At 41.5% G+C, this 23640-nt stretch overlaps 1 protein-coding gene across 1 annotated transcript in view; it reads right to left on the bottom strand.

Annotated features, from left to right (window-relative positions):
- The window catches only part of EIF4G3 (eukaryotic translation initiation factor 4 gamma 3), a 294797-nt gene extending 274446 nt beyond the window's left edge, over positions 1-20351 (bottom strand). The window contains exon 1 of the mRNA XM_037032698.1: positions 20040-20351. Within this exon, the coding sequence (XP_036888593.1) occupies positions 20040-20248 (209 nt within the window). The 5' untranslated portion in view covers positions 20249-20351. The remainder of the gene's footprint in view (positions 1-20039) is intronic.
- Positions 20352-23640: the final 3289 nt, after the last annotated feature.

Here is a 23640-nt window from a genome sequence, read left to right as displayed (position 1 = left end):
ACTTCCAGTAAGAAAACCAAATAAGGAGCTTAAAAAAATCACACAGTATTAAATATTTAAAGTACAGAGAAAGAAACTAAGAATCAAGCAAATAAAATGTGAATTGCTAATCTTTTATGAGAGAGCCAAAGAGGCTAAGCAACATGAAACTAAATGGAATAACCTTCCCTTGTTCTGGTTTTGAGTATTTTCAACTCAGTTTCACTTCCCAGAGCCAAGTGTGTTTCATCTTTAAGAATCTTTCTGTCATAAGAAGGATCCCCTCCAAAGAATGTTTTCAAAGTTGTGATTTCCAGTGAAGAAATGGACTGGTCTAACTGCTTTCTATTTCATATCCAATGGCTCACTGTAAGCAATACACCTACGCAACTTCCCTTTTCATTTCAAAAGCAATCAAATTAACCTAGTATTTCAAATTCCTAGCTAAACTATATATATGTGTTACATACACACACAATATGAATATATGTTGTTTACACACTATATGTAATTTTATATATAACAAATACACACACACTATATATGTAGAGAGAGAGAGAGAGAGAGTGAAAGAAATATGTAGTTAACCCTTCAACAATGTAGGACTTAGAGGCACCAACACCCTGCTCAGAAGATTTGAATATAATTTTTAACTCCCCAAAAACTCTATCCCTGTGAACTCTATCCCTGGCTGGTGTAGCTCAGTGGATTGAGCATGGTCCTGCGAACCACACGATCGCGGTTCAATTCCCAGTCAGGGCACATGCCTGGGTTGCAGGCCAGTTCCCAGCAGGGGACTCACGAGAGGCAACCATACAATGATATTTCTCTCCTTCTCACCTTCCTTTCCTCTCTAAAGATAAATAAATAAAATCTTAAAAAAAAAACTTAAACTTAAGTACTAATAGTCTACTGATGACCAGAAGCCTTAATTAACACATATTGTATAAGTTATACGTATCATATACTGTAGTCTTAAAAATGCTAGAGAAAAAATGTTATTAAGAATATAAGAGAAAATGCACACTTCAAACCTGTTATATACATATATGAGGATGATGTCTCTGTGTGTGTGTGTGTGTACCCTTTTAGCACTATGATGAAAGATGCCCAACTTTCAGTAGGCACATACTTTCACTGTTAAGTGTGCCATATTTGAATACCAAGACAATACGCCTTATAAACTATAAACTTACAAGCTATCTACTATGAATCTGGTACTAATCATGTACCAGTTATAAGCTAACGCTGAAGCTTCAGACCTGTATCTGTTTTTTAAAATATACAAAGTCCAAGTAATTCTTAAATGCAGGCTGGGTAACAAGCATGGACGTTTACCCAGTTCTGAGTTTTCTTGAACAAAAATACCTATATGTTTCATAAATTTGGGAAACTGCAGATAAAAGAGTAAACAAACTAAAAGTCATCCTTAGGAAAAGTATTAACTTTTTTAAGTCCCAAGTAAAAATTAAAACTCACATCATTCTTGGATTTGAATTATTTACAACATATATAACCCAATCCCCCTCCTGCAACCTTCCAGAAGCATCCTTCTAAAACATGAGTTGGCCGTTATCATTCTCCAGCCTACGACTTTGACGGCTTCCCACTGTCATCTGGGTGAAATCCAAGCTCCTCAGCAGTGGATGAGGTCCTTTCTACAGCCTCTGATTACCTGCCCGCTTCTCCCTCCCCACACTGCTGCCCCTGGCAATGGAACGAGTCACCTTTCACTGCCCTGAGTTTATGCGCTGATTCCCAGCTGGAATCCTCCCTCTCCTACCCCCACCTACGGCTCATTTATCCTTCCAGATTCAGTTCAGAGGTTTCCCCTTCGCTGGGAAGTCTCTCTCCCTCACTCCTCCCAATTCTCTTCCACCCTCGTGCCTAAGTGACCCTCCCCAGAGCTCCCGGAGGTCCTGCGCTTGTTGACTTCCCTTCCTATGTATCTGTCTCCTGCACTAGGGCTATAAATTTCTTGAGGGCCAACACTATTGATCTTATTTCTAATTCTTCAGCACTTATCCCAGGACACACCGTCAGTGCTATTGATTAAGCTAGAATACATAAACAAGAAAACAGAAAACATTTCTCTGTAGAACCTATGGAGAAAATACCCCAACTCTGCCAAATAAGCAGTTCCCAGTCGATACCGTTACTGAACACAGCAGTTCCCAACTCCTGAGTCAAGACTCCTTTGGACGGCAGACTCATCATCCACAATCTATTTCCACTATTTCAAACAGCCTAAGAAATTACACATCAATCCAAATTAATGAGGCTAAAAATAGCTAACTCAAACATCAGTGCCTTTTCTCCTGCTTAAAATTTATCAATTAAGAGTGGTGACAATGAATTTATTATTCTGTGCTTAATTCCTGATTAGCATATAAATATCTTTTATTAAAAATGTGGATTCAAATTAATAATTTCATAATAACGGCTGCTTAGAAATCCAATAGCAGCCTATGAGTAACTTAAATATACAGAAAGAGATTTAAGTACTTTTAAATTTATTTTATAATAAAATATGTGATTATTGCTGTAGCCGGGTGGGTCAGTTGGTTGGAGCACTGTCCCATACACCAAAAGGTTCCAGGTTTGATCCCTGGTCAGGGCACATACAGGAATCAACCAATAAATGCATATATAAGTGGAACAACAAATCAATGTTTCTCTCTCTCAAATCAATTTTAAAAAATTTTAAAGAAAAAGAAAAGAAATTTCTCGGTCCCTCATCTTCCTTAAATGCAGGAACAGTTTACTTAGGCAGAGTTCGGAGCTTTAGCAAATGCCACTTGCTCCAGCTACAGGAAGCTCAGTGGGAGCCTCATCTGGAAAGCTTCCACAGATTGCGCTTTTCTCGGTTCTCTTTCCTCTTAGCAGCTTCTTCCTCTTTTCTGTAGCTTCATCATCTGCGTCAAATCCCCGGATACTGCATGGACGACTAAGAACTTTCCCTTTCCTCTTTACTGTCTCTGTTACACTTCTATTCTCACACATTTGTTTTTCCAGCCCTTTCTGTTCATCTGACTCCCATCACTCTACATCCAAACATGTCCAGTTATCTCCATTTGTTAAAAGAATAAGAGAAGATGGTCCACTCGTTTCAAATCGAACATGTCCTAAACTGAATTTATCTGCCCACTACCTCAGGACATAAAATTAAATTCTACATCTTTGATACTCCATCAACATTTCTAGTCCCAAAGCCTTGAAATCAGTTTTAACTATTTCTTTCTTTCATCAAGGATATTCTGAATCCCTTCCTTTGATAGCTTTCATGATATAATCCTTTCCTTTTCATTTCCTGTCTACCTCCACCCATCTGACACAATCTTCATCTTCTTCTAACGACCAAAAGAGTTAGTGGGTCTTAGGTCTTCAAAAATTGTTAGTTAGTTATCAAACACTTTCTCCTTCAGTAATTTAATAAACAATTACTGTTTTTCCTCTAGCCATCAGGCACTTAGCTCAATCTATGGGATCAAAACAATGACCACCATATCCCTTCCCTTTTCTACTTCTCCTACTCTGAAGATCCCACTAGTCCTTTTTTTTTTTAATATAGTTTTGGATGAGATTTACTTTACTTTTTTTAATATTTTATTTTTTATCTTTAGAGGGGAAGGGAAGGAGAGAGGAAGAGAAACATCAATGTATGGTTGCCTCTCATGCATCCCCTGCCGGGAACTGGCCCACAACCCCCAGGCATGTGCCCTGACTGGGAATCGAACCGTGATCATCTGGTTCACAGGCCCACACTCAATCCACTGAGCTACACCAGCCAGGGCCCCACTAGTCCTTTCACTCTGCACTGAGCATCCCAGCCATACCACTCCTCGTTCTTTGCCACTCAGCAGAGCCTTCAGGTAAATGAATAGTAGCTATGCTACTTTCATAAACACAGGGTGGGGAAAAAGTAGGCTTACAGTTGTGAGTGTGCTGAACAGTTTATTCTTATATTATTACTTATTAAATGCTATATTATTTTCCGTATGAACAGCTATAAACCTACATTTGCTTCACCCTGTATGACTCTGAAATACAGAAGAAAATGACTTATCTCCAAATAGTCAGAAAAATTAAGAGTAACCAGCAGTATGTTTCCAAAGGCTATTTGGCCAATTGGAGGGTTCTTCCAATTGTCCTTATAACTGACACAAAGTTTAACACATGGTACCATATGAACAGACAGACCAAAGCCTCCCATTTCACTAAAAGCGTGGGTAGACTTTCTGTATCTAGACTACGTGTTTGATAAATAGTTAATTAAAGGGGCTGCTATATTTAAAGTGTGTATGAACTGTAACTTACAATAACCAATTTAATTCCTCCAAGTAAAACAATCCACCAGACCTGGCATCCAAAATGTAAGAACAATAAACAATACAGGTGCTTCGCCCACAGGTTCCACAGGGATAACTATAGCACATCTCTGAGCCTTAAATGTCATCAAAAGAATTTATTCTTAGGCAAACTCAAAGAATGTGGAATACCTGGCTGGTGTGACTCAGAGCATTGAGTGCCAGTCTGGTAGCCAAAGGGTCACTGGTTTGATTCCCAGTCAGGGCACATGCCTACTGGGGAGTAGGGGGCACACAAGAGGCAACCACGCACTGTTGTTTCTTTCCCTCTCTTTCTCTCTCTCTTCCCCTCTCTCTAAAAATAAATAAATAAAATCTAAAAAAAAATGTAAAACACCTGTATCTTCTGACTAAACCAAACTGTCAGAAATGAAGTAGATACTAGACCTGCCAGTCCCATTACAATCTAAATGTAAAATAAAACTGCTACATATTTCTTTTTTTATCTACTCTGCTAACATAAGCAGTAATTGATACTTTTTAAATATAACCAAATACTAGGATGGATTAAAAACACCATTCTTGGAGAACGCAAATGTTGGCCAAGCTGGAAAACAAAAAAAGGAATTACACGTGATACGCTGCAATAACCTGAAACCACACTGGAAACTGGTAAAAATAATGAAAATGAGTCATCGGAATGACAACAGAAAAAACTATTTAATTCTCAAACTGTTTTCACCAGGAATTTTGATAAACAGTAACAAATGCTTCTTGTACTGTGTTTATTACAATGATAGAGGAGTCAAGTAAATTTCCCTGGACGGAAACCACTAATGCTATTACCTTACGAATTACATCACATCATAAAGTTTACAAGGCATTTTCTCTTTCATTATCTCAACCATTATCATAACCCTTTGAAAAAAAGGGGAGGTATTATTTCCCCTATTTTACAGATAAGAAAACTAGATCTCAAGGAGATTTTGTGATTTGCCCAAGATCATATGTAAGAAAGGGAATATAAGAAAATGTACTGGAATCCACTCAGTTGTGCAAAATAAACATAGGAAGGATAAACCAGAAATTAAAGAGAATGGTTACGTAAAGGTATGGGCAGAAAAGAAAGGAAACAAACTGGGAACCAGGGATAGGAGGAGTAACACTTCAAATATATTTTTAACGTAACTCTGACTCTTAGAACCACAGTAATGTTTCACTTATCCATAAAACAAACTAAAACCAAAAGCAGAGGAATAGGGTTAGCAATTCTCAAACTATGTTACGTGTATACTATAATTAAATAAGTAAATAGATTGTTACCTAAGAACCAGGTTTCTCACTGTAGGAGAAAGTTAAAGAAGAAAAGGGGGAAAGTTAAACAAAACAGGTAGCATTGCAATGGAATATAAACTCATGGTTAATATATATACTATACAGATAAATATAGATATGTAGATGTGTGTACACAGGTAAAGCAGTACACAGACATACACTTCCTAGCTCTGAGTACCTAGAAGCAAAACATCCCATACCTAGGCCCTTATCTGGTCATTAACAGCATTCTCCAATGAAAAGAGTCAGGATGTCTTGGAGAAGGAGATGATCCCAATGGGGTAGAGAAAATACAAGATGAGCTAGAATATCTTAAGGTGCCAGAAAGTAAAGAAATGCTTAAAAAACAAAAAAAAGTTGGCTAGTTGAAGGAACACAGGACCCAATGTGCAGAACTCCTAAAGGCCAAAACTGGGACAATTTGAGCAACAAAACAAATATTCATAGTACTGGATTTTAACTCACAGAATAAAATATATAAACATGAGTCCACGGTGAAATAAATAATAAAATTAATAAATGGAAAAGAGAGCTGCTTCACACAGAATTACAATTATAAATGTAGGAGGAAAGAAAGAAACTGAAAGTCCCAATTATACAACCACAAACTTTAATAAATTTGAATATAAGATCTACTCATTGTTAAACGTGGTGGGTCAACATTTGAGGAGAAGCATTATTTGCAAAGTCTCCCACAAGATACTTATCAACTATAAAGGTAAAGACAGTAACTTTACAGTAGAAAGACCTACACAGACACTAAGCAAACCAAGCGATTCAGGTAATCACGACCCTATCAGCATCATGCACTTCTTAATACGATGCACTGAGAAGGAATTCTTTTTGGTGTTCTTAGTATGAGAAAATACCAAGTAAGCCCAAACTGAGGGACATTCTATACAATAACTAATTCATATCTTTGAAGACACAGAAGTCACAACATAAGGAAAGACTAAGAAACAATCATAACTAAAGGAGACTAAGGAGAAGTAACTGAATGCAATGTGGGATTCTGGAACAGAAATAGAAATAGGACAGAGGAATAATTGGTAAAAAAAAAAACCTTAATAAGGTCTGTAATTCGGTTGATAATATTGTATCTATGTTAATTTCCTGTTCTTGATAACTGCACTATGATTATGGAAGATTTAACATTAGAGAAAGGAGGTGAGGGGTTAAAGGGAACTCTTCTTACTATTTTGACAGCTTACCTATAAGTCTAAAATTAGCTCAAATAAAGTCGTTTTTTTTAAAGGGGGATGACAGTACTTTGCTCCTATTTAGTTCACATGCTAAAGTCAAAGTCCTTTATTACTACAAGATCAAACATAAATTGTTTGACCAAGGGTTATAAAATGCTTTAATGACTCACAAGGCATTTAGTAACATATATAGAAATAGCATCAAGACTCCTAACTTTCACTCTGGCTGGTGTCCGGGGACTAAGTGCGGCCTACCTTAACCAAAGAGTTGCCAGTTTGATTCCCTGTCAGGGCACAGGCCTGGGTTACAGGCCAGGTCCCCAGCGGGAGGTGTGCAAGAGGCAACTATACATTGATATTTCTCTCCCTGTTTCTCTCACCCTTCCCCTCTGTCTAAAAATAAATAAATAAAATCTTTTTTAAAAAACTCCTAACTTTCTAAGCTATAAAATGGTTCCTAGTTATAGAGTGACCATATAATACACCGTCCAAACCAGGACTGTAACAGAAGGGGACCTCAGGTCCCCCCACTAATAAGTCAAAGTGGTCACTGTTACTAAAGACCTCAAAATCAGTTTCAGCTGGCATGAACTTGATGCTTAGGCAAGTCACTTCCACCTCCCTCAGCCTTGGGAACAAATGCTCCTGGGAGAGGGGCCAGGGAAGAGGACCAAGAGCCCCCCCAAGCAGACTCTATAAAGGGGAAATAAGCTAAAGCACACTTATATTCTTGGATTTTTATTATGATTTTTTTTAAAGGTCTAGAATGAAATCACTGATTTACCTAACATGTACCACATTCAAGTACACTCACCAAGTCACAAGATAAACGGTAATGAGCTAAGGTCAAATACATTGCTGCCTGCTTTTGAAATAGTAGTTACCTCATGAAACTGGGCTGGTCCCAATTTCTTATCTTTCTGAAAAAGATCAACAATGTAATTTTGAGAGTATCAGCTGAATATAACAGCCTCAAAAAGACTCAACAATATTAATCAGGTATTTGATTCATTAAAATTCTACAAAGGTTAATTAAGACCCACTTCCTTTGCATATTTAGCAAAAGCTAAACTAAAGATTTGCATAATTTGTAAAACAAAAAAGATATAATCTATAGAAACCAGCAACCACGTTTCCAAACTATAATATTTCCAGTCATGTGAAGAGGCTTCTTTGTGTGTGTGGAAAATCTTCAACCAAAGCAAATAAACCCTGTTTTTTATTAGATGTGAAAGGTTATAAAAAGATTCTTCTTTAATGTGGTCTTTTCCTAAATAGCGAAAAGAATCCTGTTAGAGGTTAGCAGCATTTCCTGATTTTGCTCCTTTATAATAACACATTCGAGTAGCTCAAGGGTATAACCTAATAAATAAAAAATCAAATTTCACTTGTAAATTACATAAATGCCTTAGGACAAAACTAACAATTTATATGAAATACAATAATCCAGGAATTTGTAACTTGTTCACAATTTCAATTCTTTACAGGACAGCAAAATAGTCAAATGCCCATAGTTTATTTTTACAAAGCTATCATTGCATAACAGGAATTTACCTTAATAAGAGAAGTAGTCAAAATCTCTTTTGAGGGGCTCTCCAGTTTTCTAGGCATTAAGTAAACTGTAGAAATAGTCAAAGTTCATTTATTCAATAGACTATATTTTATATACTGCATGCCTCACTCCATCTCAAACACTTAATAGATTATAAAATCTTACACATAATTCTGTGACACCATTCTGACTCTCCAAATCTTTCCTGTTCCTTATTTCAACTTGCACAACTCAACCAAATAAAATCTTCAAAAATACTGGTTTTATCACAACAGTTTTCCAATAAAAACCAAAACAAAAGAAATGCAATGATTTTTGACAAGATGTCACAACAGTTCAATATGAGGAAATAGTCTTTTCAGTAAAAGGTAGTGAAATAACTGGATATTCACATACAAAAGAATCAACTTGAACCCCTTCTTCACACCATGCACAAAAATTAACTCTAAATGGATCAAAGACCTAAACGTAAGAGCTAAAATTATAAAACTCTTGCCCTGGCTGGTGTAGCTCAGCGGATTGAGCGAGGGCCTGGGAACCACACAATCACGGTTCGATTCCCAGTCAGGGCACATGCCTGGGTTGCAGGCCAGTTCCCAGTTCCCAGCAGGGGACGGATGAGAGGCAACCATACATTGATGTTTCTCTCTCTCTCTCTCTCTCTCCCCTTCCCTTCCCCTCTAGAATAAATAAAATCTTAAAAAAAATAAAATAAAATTATAAAACTCTTAGAAGAAAACAAAGGAGTGAAACTCACAACCTTGGGTTAGATAAAGCCTTCTTAGAAAAATCCGGAAGCACAAGTGACAAAAGAAAAACAGATAAATTAGACTTTATCAAAACTAAGAACTTCTGTGCTTCGAGGAGCTCTATCAAGAAAGTGAAAACACAACCCACTGAAAGGGAGAAAATACTTGTAAATGTGTATGAGAAGAGACTTGTGTCCAGCATCTATAAAGAACTCTTACAACTCAGTAACGAAACAAAAAATAAAAATAAAAACTGGGCAAAGGACTTAACCAGACATTTCTCCAAAGACAAATGGCCAGTAAATACCCGAGAAGATGCTCAACATCACTAGCCATCAAGGAAAAGCCAATTAAAACCACAGTCAGATACCACTTCACACCCACTAGGATGGCTTATAATAAAAAAGACCGATAACCAGTGTTAGAACCCTCATAAAATGCTGGAGAAATGGAAAATAGTGGCAGTTTCTATGAAAAACAGCTTGGCGATTCCTCAAAATGTTAAACACATATAAGTTATAACTTATAACACAATGTTATAAGTTACCTCACAAAACCCAGAAATCACTCCTGGGTATACATCCAAGAGAAAGAAAACACACATCCACACAGAGACACTCATAATTACTTGTAACAGCCAAAAGCTGAAACCACCTAAATGTCCACAAACTGATGAATGAAAAAAGAAAATGTGATACTTGGAATGTTATACAACGATTAAGGAAAAAAGTAGCACCAAAACATTATAACAGATAAACCTTGAAAACATTATGCAAAGTGAGAGAAATCAGTCACAAAAGACTACATGTTATTCCATTTATATGAAATGTTCAGAACAGAAAAATCTTTAGAGGCAGAAAGAAGATTACTACTTTCTACAACAGAGAGAACTAGGAGGAACGGGAAGTCTAATAGGTTTCTTTAGGGAGTGATGAAAATATTCTAAAATTGACTGTGGTGATGGCTGCACAATGCTCTGAATATACTCAAACACACTACATTTATACACTCTCAGTGGGTAAGTTATTTGGTATGGGAATTATACCTCAATAAAGCTGTTAAAAATGTAATGGCTTGAAGTCTACCATTCTCTTCTCATAGTCACTCAAAACCCTCCACGACCAACACCCATCACCTGGAGTGTTCCACCACAGGAATCCTCCACTCCAAGTACATGGATCAGAATCCTTACCACCCCGCACATACCACGCATATTTCATGACCCACTCCCACAATCCACTCCCCTCTGCCTTCCAAACTCTAGTCTTAAATTTAATTCCTGTTTATTTTTTAAAATATTTTATTCATTTATCTTTAGAGGGGAAGGGAAGGAGACAGGGAGAGAAATATCGATGTATGGTTGCCTGTCATGTGTCCCCCACTGGGAACTGGCCTGCAACCCAGGCATGTACCCTGACTGGGAATTGAACCGCGATCGTGTGGTTCGCAGGCCCGCGCTCAATCTACTGATTGAGCGCAGCCAGGGGTAATTCCACCAGCCAGGGCTAATTCCTCTGTTTAAATTGTTTCTTATATGCCATTTTCTACAAAAATAAAAAATAAAAGGAGTCATCTACTTCACTCATTTTCTTAAATTTACTTTTAGAGAGAGGGGAAGGGAGGGAAAAAGAGAGAAAGAGAAACATCAGTCTGAGGTTGCCTTTCATGCACCTCCTACTAGAGACCTGGCCCACAAGCCAGGCATGTGCCCTAGACTGGGAATTGAACCAACTTAGGTTCGCAGGCTGGTACTCAATCCACTGAGCCAAAACAGCTAGGACTCCCTCATTCTTCCTCTCTTACATTTCCTCAATTCTATCTTTAAGGTTCAGTCCCTTCCATTCTCAATGTAAAAAGACTGTATTCTACAAATACATTAGTAATGGAAGGAAACTAGACTTTGGGTGGTAGGTACCCAATAAAGCAGCGATTTTCAACCTTTTCCATCTTATGACACACATATACTAATTCATAAAATTCTGTGGCACACCAAAAAATATTTTGCCAATATGACAAAAAAAATAGGTATAATTTGTCCTGGCCAATGTGGCTCAGTTGGCGCATCGTGCCATACACCAAAAGGTTGGGGGTTCAATTCCCAGTCAGGGCACACTGTGGGTTCCATTCAGTCAGGGAGCCTATGAGAGGCAACCAACTGATATTTCTCTCTCTCTCTCTCTCTCCCTCTTTGTCTCTCAAAAAGTCAATAAACATTTCTTAAATTTTTTAAAAGTAGGTATAATTTGATTCATTCACACCAGACAGCTATCAGTTGTGTTGGCTGTAGACCTTTTTTACATCAGACAGTCTAAGGGAAAAAGAGGTTGGTGCCTGTGACTAAATAGTCGGGTAGTGCATGTTTTAAAAATTCTCGCAGTACACCAGCTGAAGATCACTGCAACAGAGCACGCAAATGTCAAACTATGATACTGTGCACCTGAAATTTACATAGTGTTATTAACCAATAAATTTTAGTTTTAAAAAACAACACTGTATTCTGGCTCAAAACAGGCTTACTTTCCATTGCCACCTAGTTTCCTCCCCCTTGTCATCCCAAAATTCAATCCTCTTCAAACTTCAAATTGAAGTTTCCATACTTCAATCCTGCTTTCCCAACACCATATAAATCCCTTACGGTCTTTTCCTCCTTCCTCAATCACTCCATGTAATACCAAAACTTCCCGAAAACCAAATAAAGAAATCAAGGAGGTATCACATACGTGTACATTCATAACTAACAATACCACCGTGGCCACCAGTCTTTTTTTTTTAATTTGGTATGCTTGAATATATGGATGAAGACAGATTCAAAGTAGTAATATAAAAATGTTCATAACTGTAGAGGAAGAAAAAAACTGTGATGTCACATCAAGTTTCAATATAAAATAATGCAAAACATTACAGGCTCACTAACTTAAAAATGTTTAACTTATCAATAAAGATTTGAGCTCCTCTCTTTCTAATGGGCATCATAACTTCTGAACTACAAGCCAAAAGTAAATGAGCATCCTCGAGAAAACCTTTACAAAGGAACAAAAGTAGTTCATTCCAGACTGATGAAGAATAAAACTATTCAGAGGTGGCTTTTGCTGGCAGATAGTTAAGTAACAATATAAGATACAAAACTGCCCTGGCTGGTGTGGCTCAGTAGATTGAGCACCAGCCTGGGAACCAAAAGGTCACCGGTTTGATTCCCAGTCAGGGTACAAGTCTGGGCTACAGGCCAGGTCCCCAGTTGTGGGTGTGTGAAAGGCAACAAACCAATACATCTCTTGCATCGTTTCTCTCCTCTTTCTCCCTCCCTTCCCCTCTCTCTAGAAATAAATAAAATCTTTAAAACAAGATACAAAACCATATATGCAATTTGACAGTAAACTATGTTACAAAAAAAGACAGAATTTTAAGTCCATTAAAAATCAAGTCCAGCACTGGCTGGTGTAGCTCAGTGGATTAAGCATTGGTTCAATTTCCAGTCAGGGCACATGCCTAGGTTTCGGGCCAGGTCCGCAGTAGGGGGTGTGCAAGAAGCAACCATACATTGAGTTTCTCCCTTCTCCCCCTTTCTTTCTCCTTTCCTTCCCCTCTCTCTAAAAATAAATAAATAAAACCTTTAAAAAAGGGGTCAAGAAAAACTACATCAAAGTGTTAACAGTGGTTATCTCTATGTACTAAGAATATGGATTTTTTTTTACTTTTCTGAATTTTTAATTTTTCTGATTTAACTATGTGTTACTCTTATAATCACAAGTTTTTAATAGTTACATTTAACTATAACATTTTCTCTTTGGCCCTTATACCAATCCTAATCCTCAGTATCTATACTTTAAACGCAACTCAGCCACTTTAGATGGCTTTATAAGTAGAGTCATACTATTCCATCTCAAAGGAAATTATGGAACTAGTTTCAATTCAACAACACATTAGTACAAAACAATTTTAGGGCAGCCTTCAGTGCTAAAACTGAGCTGTGATACCTTCTATATTCACCCATAAACTTAAATTAAAACTGATTCCCAGAGTCTAATGTAATCAACATTTCATTTAACAAATGTTTAAACTACTATCTGCCAAGCATTATTCTAAGTGCTAGCAATTTTTTTGAAGATTTTATTTATTTTTAGAGAGGGGAAGGGAGGGAGAAAGAGAGAAACATCAATGTGTGGTTGCCCTTCAAGCGCCCCCTACCGAGGACCTGGCCTGCAACCCAGCCATGTGCCCTGACTGGGAATCAAATCAGTGACCCCTTGGTTCACAGGCCAGTGCTGACTCCACTGAGCCACACCAGCCAGGGTGATGCTAGCAATTTTAACAGTGAACAAAACTGACAAAAATCTCTGCCTTCATGGAGTTTACATCCTACTGACAAAACGCCATGTCTCATTAAGTGTCAGGGAATACACACACACTGGGCTTAAAAAACAACTACTAGTTAATACAGGTCATAAAAACTAAAAAATCTTAAATGTACTTAAAATAGTTTAATCTACCTTGAATTTCAACCGAGGCTACAGGAGAGTGAAAAACTTCTGGCTGGCAGCAAGCCCAAGACCTAGGAGCCACCTGAGAATTCAAAAGTAGCTTGGAATCCTGCAGTATTTCATCAATGCAAATCTCACCTACGGTTTATACACTGCTTGAAGTCATATGCCTGGCCAATAATCAGGAAAGTGTTATTTTCATATTTTATATATATATATATATATTAGTAGAAAGTTTTATACCTAAAGCAAAATCAGATGGTGTCTCATCAGAGTTTATCCAAGAACGTGATTTCCCTCATACCTCATAATGAACTAACTGTATCACCACCACCCAGACTGAGCCAGCATCTGACCACGGCAACCTTATTTCAAGGTTTCAAACCATCCCGCAAGACTACAAAATCTTCCCTACTGAAGTCGTAGAGGTGCTCTAATCTGTTTGGCTGAATCTAACATTAGTAAGCCAAAAACCAGAGGCTTCTTTTGAAAGCAAGTTACCTTCCCTCAGCACCTAAAATAATGCTTTCTACAGACAGTAGAAAGTCTGTAACTATTTGTTGAATGAAATGTTAAGTGAGCATGAGTCCAACAGCAGTAAGTCAGCACAGGAAAGTGTCACTGACCATCAGACAGACTAAGAAACAATAGGTCATCATAAACCCTTCCCATATGCTTACAGGAAGAAAACCTACCTTAAACTATAATCTTTAGAATCATATGCCATTATAATTCAAGAGCGTCACCTGATAAACAAGTCTAACCCCTTCATTTTAGAGACGGGAAAACTGATACCCAGAACAGTTATGTGACTTGACCCAGATAACACATCTATTAGAATGGAAGAGCCAAACTCAAATGCAGATTTTTTGTTTACTGCAAATCGGGTACACTTCTCAGGACACCAGGCTAAACCTACTTGTATTTCAAGGCTAGCAGGTATTCTTTCCAAGCCAGTCTAACACCAGAAAGCCAGGGGAGTAGTATAGATTCTGATATGTATCTTCTCATATTCTAATTCCTCAGGCTACGTATGAGAGAAGGGACTCTGAATTTATAGCAACTATGTTGATCACCACATTCTCTTGTAACTCCTCCAGCTTCTCTGCTTCTACTAAAAACCTGAAAAAGACTGCCATCCATTTGCTAAAGTTCTATGAAGTGGAAACAGCAATGACATTGGGGGAAAGTCAGCTGGAAAGGAAAAGCTATGTAAACCTCAGGTAATTCTTACCCATCCTTCTAATTGGCTCTAAAGTTATCTGAAGTTATCTTCTAGGAAGCCCAAATTCCTCCTTCCCCCAGAGCAACCTCTTACAGCAGACTTACCACTGTACTTGCCTTACGGTTTTGTCAGCTTATCTGTCTAGATCAAGATAAAATGAAAAAAAATCTGCCATGGCCAGATTTTATCTTGGCTTCTCAACCCTACATCTAGCACTTAGCCTGGCACATAGTAGATGTTGAATAAATGAATACACTTTAAATGCTATCACTTATATTGAAGTCCCAATATAAATGGCTAAAGTGTGGCAGTATTATTTATGAGTTAAAACAGTTTCCGAACATATACCTTTTTTGTAAAAATCGTATCAGAAACCCAGTGTGGAGAAACAACATACCGGCAGTTTAAATTCTTAGCTCGACAGAACATACCGTACCTCCTTCTAAGATGACGAAAGCCTAGGACAAGGAGTAGCAGCAGCAAAGGCAACAGCCCACATGGCTCAGCCATCTGAACAACTTTCTTCCTCCTCCACCTCCACCTCACATACGTCTCTCTCTTTGCTAACAAAAAGGATGTGCTCTCTAGGAGCACAGATCCACCTTTGTTAATGGTGGGGCTTAGGAATAGAGGGACTGCTGGTCACTGCATCAGCTACGGAGTTCTAGCTGCTAGTTATAATGTTATTTTGCTGGAGGCCTTAACTTCTGAACAAGCAGAAACATGCACTAAACCAAGTGTGGCGGGCCTACTCCTATGCTTTAAAGCTCGGTAAAGATACCCTACTTGCCTAGCCCTATGTGGCTGTAACTACTTAAAACACAGTACAGAATCACTGCATTCTAGATGACTTCACAGAGCTTCTTACCTGTATTACAGACCTTCCCCTAGCTATCAAATACGGGAAAGCATCCTTCCTCCCATTCCCATATGCAAACTTGGTAATGAGTAGCATGCTACAGTACAAGGCAGTCGTATCACAGTCTGAACTGCAGACCACCACTTACTAGATAGACAACCTTGGGAATGCTATTTAACTTACGTTTCTTCATCTGTAAAACATAGTACCTACATCATTAAGGTTGTTTCGAGAATCAAAATCATGCATGTATGGCTCCTAGAACAGTAAGCAGTCGTTAAATGCATACTATTATTAATATCATTCAGATTTAGCTTCAGTAAAGAGGCAAAAAAAGAAAGCAAACATTACTAGCTTCAGCCTATAAAACTGAAAAATCAACACAAAAAGCATTTTTTAAAATTATAATACCCAAAAAAGGGAGGAAAACTATTTATTTTTAATATATCCATATCTAAGACAAAATAGCTAAGGACACGGGTCATTTTCAGATTGCCACAGGCCTTCGCCAAATTTAGTTCCTTCAAATAACCCACTGCCCTCATTTTCTTAAGCCAAACTAACTGCCCCAAAACAGTAACTAGACTCCTCAGAAGTCCTGAGAGAAATTACACTCTGAAGTCTTTTCATATAAATAGAGAGAACACTGTGTGTTCATAACAGACTACAACATTGTTCTATTAAGTCAGAACTATTTGGGCACCTGAAGTCAAACTCGTTTATCTTTACTGATCTGTGAACGAGCAACATCCACCTAAAGGGCTAGGCTTTTAATGGAGTGGGGGTGCACACACACAAAAAAAACCCCTAAAAATGTAAAAGATTTTCTGTTCATGGACAGTTTTCCGTGGAGAGGGTCTATAAGTTTTCACCAAAATATCAAAGTTACTTATCACCCAGAGAAGGTTAAGAATCATTCTTAAGAGTCTCAACAGTCTCTTGGAAACTCAGACTGGGAACTTGGGGTTAGCGCATTTCAAGGCAAGTATTCCACAGTGCCAATTCTATAAACTATTCACATTGGATTATGTTATGAAAACTCTAAGCATATTTCTCCCTGGCCATTAGCATTCTTCATAGCAGTGTTTATTGTCTTTCACCCTCCACCATCCCTGCTCACCCCCCACTAGGCCTCAACCCCTTGCCTCTATGCAAAGGCCTCTCTACCTGAAATGGCCTTATGGCCCTGCCATCCAATACTCATGTCTACCTTAGGCAGATTCCAGTTTAAATTCAAATCCATTACTGCTGACACTTCCCTTCATTTATGATTTGTCACTTGAACACTCAGTACAAATAATGGACACCTTGTCATGTGAACCCCCTGCTAGTATTCTGACAAATTTAAAACACTAGCTGAACTTACTAATTCAATTCAAACACAACTGCACTCATGTATTTTGAGGAACTGGAGATTTAATAAAGCCACAGAAAGAGCAACTCCAGCTGTGTACTCCAGGTCTTGATGCTTCTATGTACAGAGGGGGACCCAAAAAAACCAGAATTTATATATTAAAAACTGTTTGTTTATTCTTCCATGTTTAAACTCCAGTCACCTTCAAAGTGCTCTCCGTTTGATGCACTATGTTTTTCCACTGCTCACAACAGTTTCTGAACTCTTCGATTTTGACGACTTTTAGTGTTTCTGTCGTTTTTTGTTTCACCTCTTCCACATAGGCAAAACGTTCCCCTCTGAGGACTTTTTCCTCCAGGGAAACAAAAGTTGCTCAGGGTGAGATCAGGCGAATAGGGAGGGTGGGACACAGCGGTTATGCTGGTTTTTGTCAAAAACTACTGAACATTCAGCATGGTGTGGGCAGGTGCGCTTATAAATCACCCATCACAAAATGGGCAAAGGTGCTGAGTCTTCAAAAACAAATTCACTGAAGCTGAACCCAGCCTCTGACAACAACGCCAGCTGGTGTACTGATGCAGGTGGGACCCTAGAACACTCACCTAGCAGGGAAAGCCTGTACTACAAGGGGCCGACCCTCCGATAGATACTTCTGCGTTTTCCTGAGTCCGCCCTCGTATGTCAACTTATCACAAATGACCACTATTGTCAAATACAAATTCCCACACCCTCTCAGGGTCGAAAAGCAAAACTGTTCTGTTTTTGTTCATTTTCAATCAAATGCCCATTACCATTATTAGTATAACATTATTAGTAGAACATTAGTATGTTCTGGTGAAATCTGTAATCTCTATTTCACTTACTATACAAACTTCTAAATTTTAGCAATTGCAGCCTTTCAGTGTGCAAAGCCAAGAGAAGATAACAGGGTTGTGGAACACATCAAGAAGAAAATTTTAGCTTCAATGGCATGAGGCAAAGTAAACACTTAAAGTCACATAAAATCAAGTATCAAATATCACGACAATAGATTTAAGGTGGTCTCCACTGGATATTACATCTTAAATTTATCCTCTTTAACAACTGTTGCAGTGTGAGTACCTGCTTTTATACTGCGACCAACTCAGAGCTTTTATTAAGTCCTTTCTTTGTGAAATGCTACTTGAAACAGGTAAGTCACAGCTTTGGGTCCAGTGCAACGAGGCCCTCAAATTCACCAAGCTCTGCCCTATTCAGCACTGCAGACCTTCTCACCACTCTCTACATCGGTACCACATGGGCTTCCTTTCACCTGTTTAATTGCTGATGCAGCTCAAAGATGCCACTGAAGAGTAATTTACTTGATGGCACTGTATAGAAACGTACAACCCTAACCAACTAAGGGCAATCAAGACAAAATATGCCAAATAAGAAAGGAATTATACTCACAAAGTTTAGATACGTTCAAGAGATCCAGTAGCGAATTCCACCTTACAGTAGTCAAATTAGGCAACCTTTTTCCCCCCACAGGAAAGCAACTAAGGATATGGATCAAAACTAACCAGGTTTTCCATGAGCACTAAGGTATCAGCACGAAGCTTTCTCTCCAGAGAACAATTCCTAACTGAACAGAATCATGCAGAATGAAAACATTATGAAATCAGTACACACATCACACTGGAATGGAATTAATCTTCACTCTGAGCCACACTGCCTGGACTGAAAAAAATGTGGGCTAACAATATTGAAATAAGAGGAAAATGACACTTGACAGAAACCAAAAGAATGACCTGAAACGACTCCAGAAGGTAAGTTTCACTCCTCAAAGGAATCCATACAGACAAGAATCCAATACACTGAAACAATCTGTGACCTCACAGCAGTTAGGTTTCTTCTCTGCCGCAACGCTCTACTCACTCCCAAAGCTGACACGCACGATGGCAAACACCGACACACAGCGCCAACGCCACCCGACGATTCCTCGCTGGCCTACACACGGGCAGCAGATGGGGGACCGGCGAAGCAGTAACCTTTCTAAAGCTCCGCGGAATCCACGGATGCGACGTTCCACCTTCGCCGGCTAGTTTCCCGACTCAAACAGCTCGTCACCAGAGCTCTGCAATCACAGCTGTCCCAAACACTACAACCGAGCACACGACCTGAAACCGGGCACCATCACCACGAGACCAGACTGCGCGCCTGCAGCCCCGTTCACCTCTAGACATCAGGCACACGAAAAGTACACCGAGACCCTTTAAAATTCTCAGCATAACACACGCCTCCCAAGAAGCGAGACTTTTGGGGGTGAAGGGTACTGTCACTTAACTTCCTCTTCCTTCGAAAAGGTCAAAGACGGGGAAGTGTCCGGTGTAACATTTCCTCCTTAGATCACGTTCCACCACAAACCACAGCACAACTCCCCCAATCGCCAACAAGATTAGCCAGAGGGAAGGCTCATTTCTGTCCCTTTTCGCCGTAGATTTTAAAATCCAACTTACCTCGGAAACGAGCAGATCAGTTTCACACAGGAAATTTACCCATAAAGTTTAATATGTATTAACAGTAACAATGAGGGCAGCCCACCCTGCCCGCTGCAGGGGGAGCCGGAGGGAGCCCAGGAGGAGGGTGTAGCCCTCCCGAGCAGAGCCCAGCCCTGCCCGCGGGCTGGGTCCCAGGCACCAGCAAATCCTGCCTGGTAAAAAGGGGTGGTGGGGGGACTTCGGGGGAGGAGGTGAGAGGGGAAAGGACCCCCAGCTCTAAAAGGGAACGGCTGCAGAGGCGAGGCCGAGAGGAGCTAGTTCTCACAGTATTGCAGAAGGTCCCGGGGTGCCCCGCAGTGCCGCTGCCAGGGCACCCCAAAAGCTCCGGCCAAGCCCAGTGCAGGGGCTCGAGGAGCAGCCCCTCTTCCCTGGTTGGGCTGTAGGGCCAGCAGGGGGGTCTGGGGGCGGGGTGGGGGGCCACAGCCCCCCTGCTGTAAGGCGAAGAGAGCCGCAGGGCCGGCAGGAAAGTGAAAAGGATACTGTTGGGGCGCCTGGGTCTGGAGGGCCCTGATGTTCGGGTGAGGAGGGGCCGCTACCGCCGCCGCCGCTGCTGCCGCCGCCGCCGCTGCCGCCGCCGGGTGAGGAGGCGGTACCGCTGCCGCCGCCGCCGCCGCCGCTCCGGTGCCGGGTCCGGTTCCTGCTGCAGCCGCTGAGCCTGATTTCAGAGCCGGTTTCTGCGGTAAACTCATGGCAAAGCGAAGCCACCAACCCCCCCAGAGCGGGACCGGGCGCGCCGGGGTGCAGGGGCCGGGGGCAGCGGGGGGGCGGGATGGGGGCAGACCCAGGGAGGCGGCGGGAGCAGGGGTTCGGGGGGAGGCTGGGAGGAGGAAGAGGAGAGGGCCGGGGCCGGTCACACACGCCCGCCGCCGCCACCGCCGCCGCCGCCGCCGCCGGCAGCAGCAGCCGCCCCGCGGGCCAGCACCACCGGCTGCCGGTCTCCGTGACAACGCGACCCCAGGGGGGGGGCCGGACCCGGCGGGGGCAGGAGGCGGAGAGACCGGACCTTTCACGGCAATATCCTCATGGGCCGGCGGCGGGGGGTCTTTATCCCCCTCCCCGGAGGAAGCGGCGCCCTTCTCGGTTGCGGGGCTCAGGCGATGCCGGCGGATTTTCTTCACTCAACGAGCAGAGCATCCAACATGGCGCTACGGCCGCCTCCAGCAGTCCGGCAGGACGGCCGCTCGGCAAACTTCGGGTCTTTTCGGAGTGACTCGGAAGGCCGAGAGTGAGAAGCACCTTCGGTTCTTTCCGGAGGCTACTTGCGGTCGGGATTCTTCGTAAACACTCGGGGGGACACTTTGGTCCGTTCGGGGAGCGCTCTGGTGCTGACTCGCTTCGTCGGGAAAGATCGGCGAGGACTGCTTCCGAGGCTTGCTTCGGCGTGGGGGTCTGGGGCGGAGGGAGAGACCAAAGGCGAGGTCTGGTCTGCGAGAGTCCTCCCGTGCCGCCCAGCTTCGAAGAACAATGGCAATGGCCTTGGAGCTTGTGGTCCGGTCCGCGGAGCCCTGCGCACAGGGGCAGGAGCCTTGAGCTGGAAACCTGGGTTACGGTGGAAGGAACCGCCTAATCAGTGAAACCGCTGGTTAGGAACCTGCCGCGTGTTCCTATTAGCATAACAAATAGCTCTCGCTCTGGCCCCTTAACTACGCAGCTCACATCTATTGTGTGGACATTTCACCCACGTATACATTCAGAGAGGAAGGTGGAAGGAGGGGCCCCATTTCTCCAGCACACGGAGGCTGGGAGAGGAAAAGTGACTGGCCCAAGGTCACCAGGCTGAACGGAAAGCCAAGCCTGGGTCTGAATCCTTTTTCATCTCGATGAACCTCGCCATCTGACAAGTTGCCTGATCTAATCTGACACATCTTACTAATCAGCAGCCTTTATTGAGGTTTCTGTGGACAGATTCTTCTTCCAAAGCCTGCCCCAACTAGAGCATCCTGTGACCAGCAGCCAGCTCCCCAGTGTCTTGTGTCAGTGTAACACTTATTGATAACCTCCTTTTCTTCCCAGTCGGACCAACCAAGACCACCCCCACCCTCTCCCCCCCCCCATACTCCTTTCCCAGCAGGGGCTTTGTCCTAGCCACAGGAGCATTGAATGGAAAGGAACCGCAAGGATCACGGAGCAATCAGGTAATAATAGTCACCAGGCACTGACCACTTCATATTTATTATCCCACGCAGTATTGTGAAATGGGTAGTACCCATTTACAAATGAAGACACTGAGACTCCAAGAGGCTCAATACCATCACACAAGAGCCCAAACGGACAAGAGATTTTCTCAGGATCACATGGAGAGTGTAGATGACAGAGACACAATTAAAGTCCAGCTCTGACTCCTGCCATACTGTTTAACACTGCCTTCCTTTTTTAACTTCTTCTAATTCCAATAAAGCCTACACATAGTGGGAGTTTAATTAATTAATTAATCCTCTTCCAGTTGAACCCCAAATGGTCCCTGAGGAAGAATGAACATCTGGAAGAGGGTGATCCCACACCCCCCACACCCCCCACTGCATCTTTCTGGCAAGGGTTCTACCAGGAAACCTAGTCCCTTTCTCCAGCCTGGAAGACAGGAGCTACTTCATACTCTGGAACCCTAAACCATTTGAATTTGTAATACCTAATTACCTATGATTGGGTTTGCTGCTCTTTGACTGGCTCCAGGAAAAATTCCCAAGTGGTCCTTCAGTTCCCAGGATTTTCCAGCCACGTTCCCAGATCTCAGGCTTCCTCATCCCAATCAAAACCTGTTTCCAGGAAAGAATTTGGCTTCTCATTTATCCTAGGGTGATAACACGCTGATAATTGCTTAATTGTTATTCTTTTCTGAGCTGTTGATAGTTTCATTTTCTAACTTAATAATAGGTACAACAAGCATCTGGTGATTACTGTGTGCTTGGTCTTTGCTAAGCACTTTATGAGCATTATCTCTCTGAAAATGGATAGACTTTGGGCAAAATAACATGAAAGCCCTTGATAAGATTCTGGCCCCAAGTGATCAATGCACAGAGACTTAATAGAAAGCAAAGAAAAAAGTAGAGCGCTCTCTTTGCGTGGCCCTGCTCAGCACCTCTTTTCACATGGAGCAGTGACTATTTATTGCACACCTACTACTTGCCTGAGTACAACTCTGCTAAACATTCTGCTTAGATTAATTTGTTCCCCTCAACAACTCTGTAGAGTATTATTATATCCCATTTACAAATAAAGAAATTGAGGCCCAATGATGTGAAGAAGTGACTAGTATAGCCTAAGTGGAAATTCTGGTATTTCATATCCAAGGCATCTGACTCCAGGTCTGATTTGCCACATTGCCTTCAATATAGCAAGCTCCCCCACTATGGCCAGAGGCACGGTTAACAAAACAAAGCTGATTTTGTGAACTTGCTTCCTGAGGGCCTCCAGGGCTTCCCCCATTGCCATCGGGACCCAGTCTAAATTCAAGATCCTTCAGGATCTGAACTCTGTTTGCTTCCTGCTACTCTCCACCTCAAATCCAGAGCTGCAGCCACCTGGGTTGTTATTCCAGGGCCTATAAGCAGTCCTATAACTCCAAACCACTCTCTCTTCCCTTACCCCATTGGCTGGCTAATCCTGGTCCTGCTAGAAAAGCGTGGCTTAGGCCTCACTTCCTCCAGGCAGCCTTTCCTCACTCCCTAGGCTGAGCTAGGCTTCCTGGGCAGTGGGTGCTTACCTCTCAGGGTACTCTTAGTGGTAAACAATTAAGAGCACAGCTGATGGGTACTCACCTGGTAGGTAACTCAGCTGGAGTATCATCACAATATGTGCCAAGGTTGTGGGTTCAATCCCTAGTCAGTACATACAAGAATCAGCCAATGAATGCATAGATGGGTAGAACAACAGATTGATGTCTCTGTCTGTCTCTCCTTCTCCCTTCTTCTCTCTCTAAAATCAATAAATTTTTTGAAAACATGTTTAAAAGAGCACAGATATTCCTGGCTGGTATAGCTCAGTGGATTGAGCATGGGCCCACGAACCAGACAATCGCAGTTCGATTCCCAGTCAGGGCACATGCCTGGGTTGCAGGCCAGTTCCCAGGAGGGGATGCACAAGT

The sequence above is a fragment of the Sturnira hondurensis genome, unplaced genomic scaffold (genome assembly GCF_014824575.4).
Source record: "Sturnira hondurensis isolate 20B ecotype Veracruz unplaced genomic scaffold, ASM1482457v3 Scaffold0021555, whole genome shotgun sequence".
Taxonomy (NCBI): Eukaryota; Metazoa; Chordata; class Mammalia; order Chiroptera; family Phyllostomidae; genus Sturnira; species Sturnira hondurensis.
The sequence above is the reverse complement of the archived record's forward strand: the minus strand, read 5'-3'. Positions and strand labels throughout refer to the sequence as shown.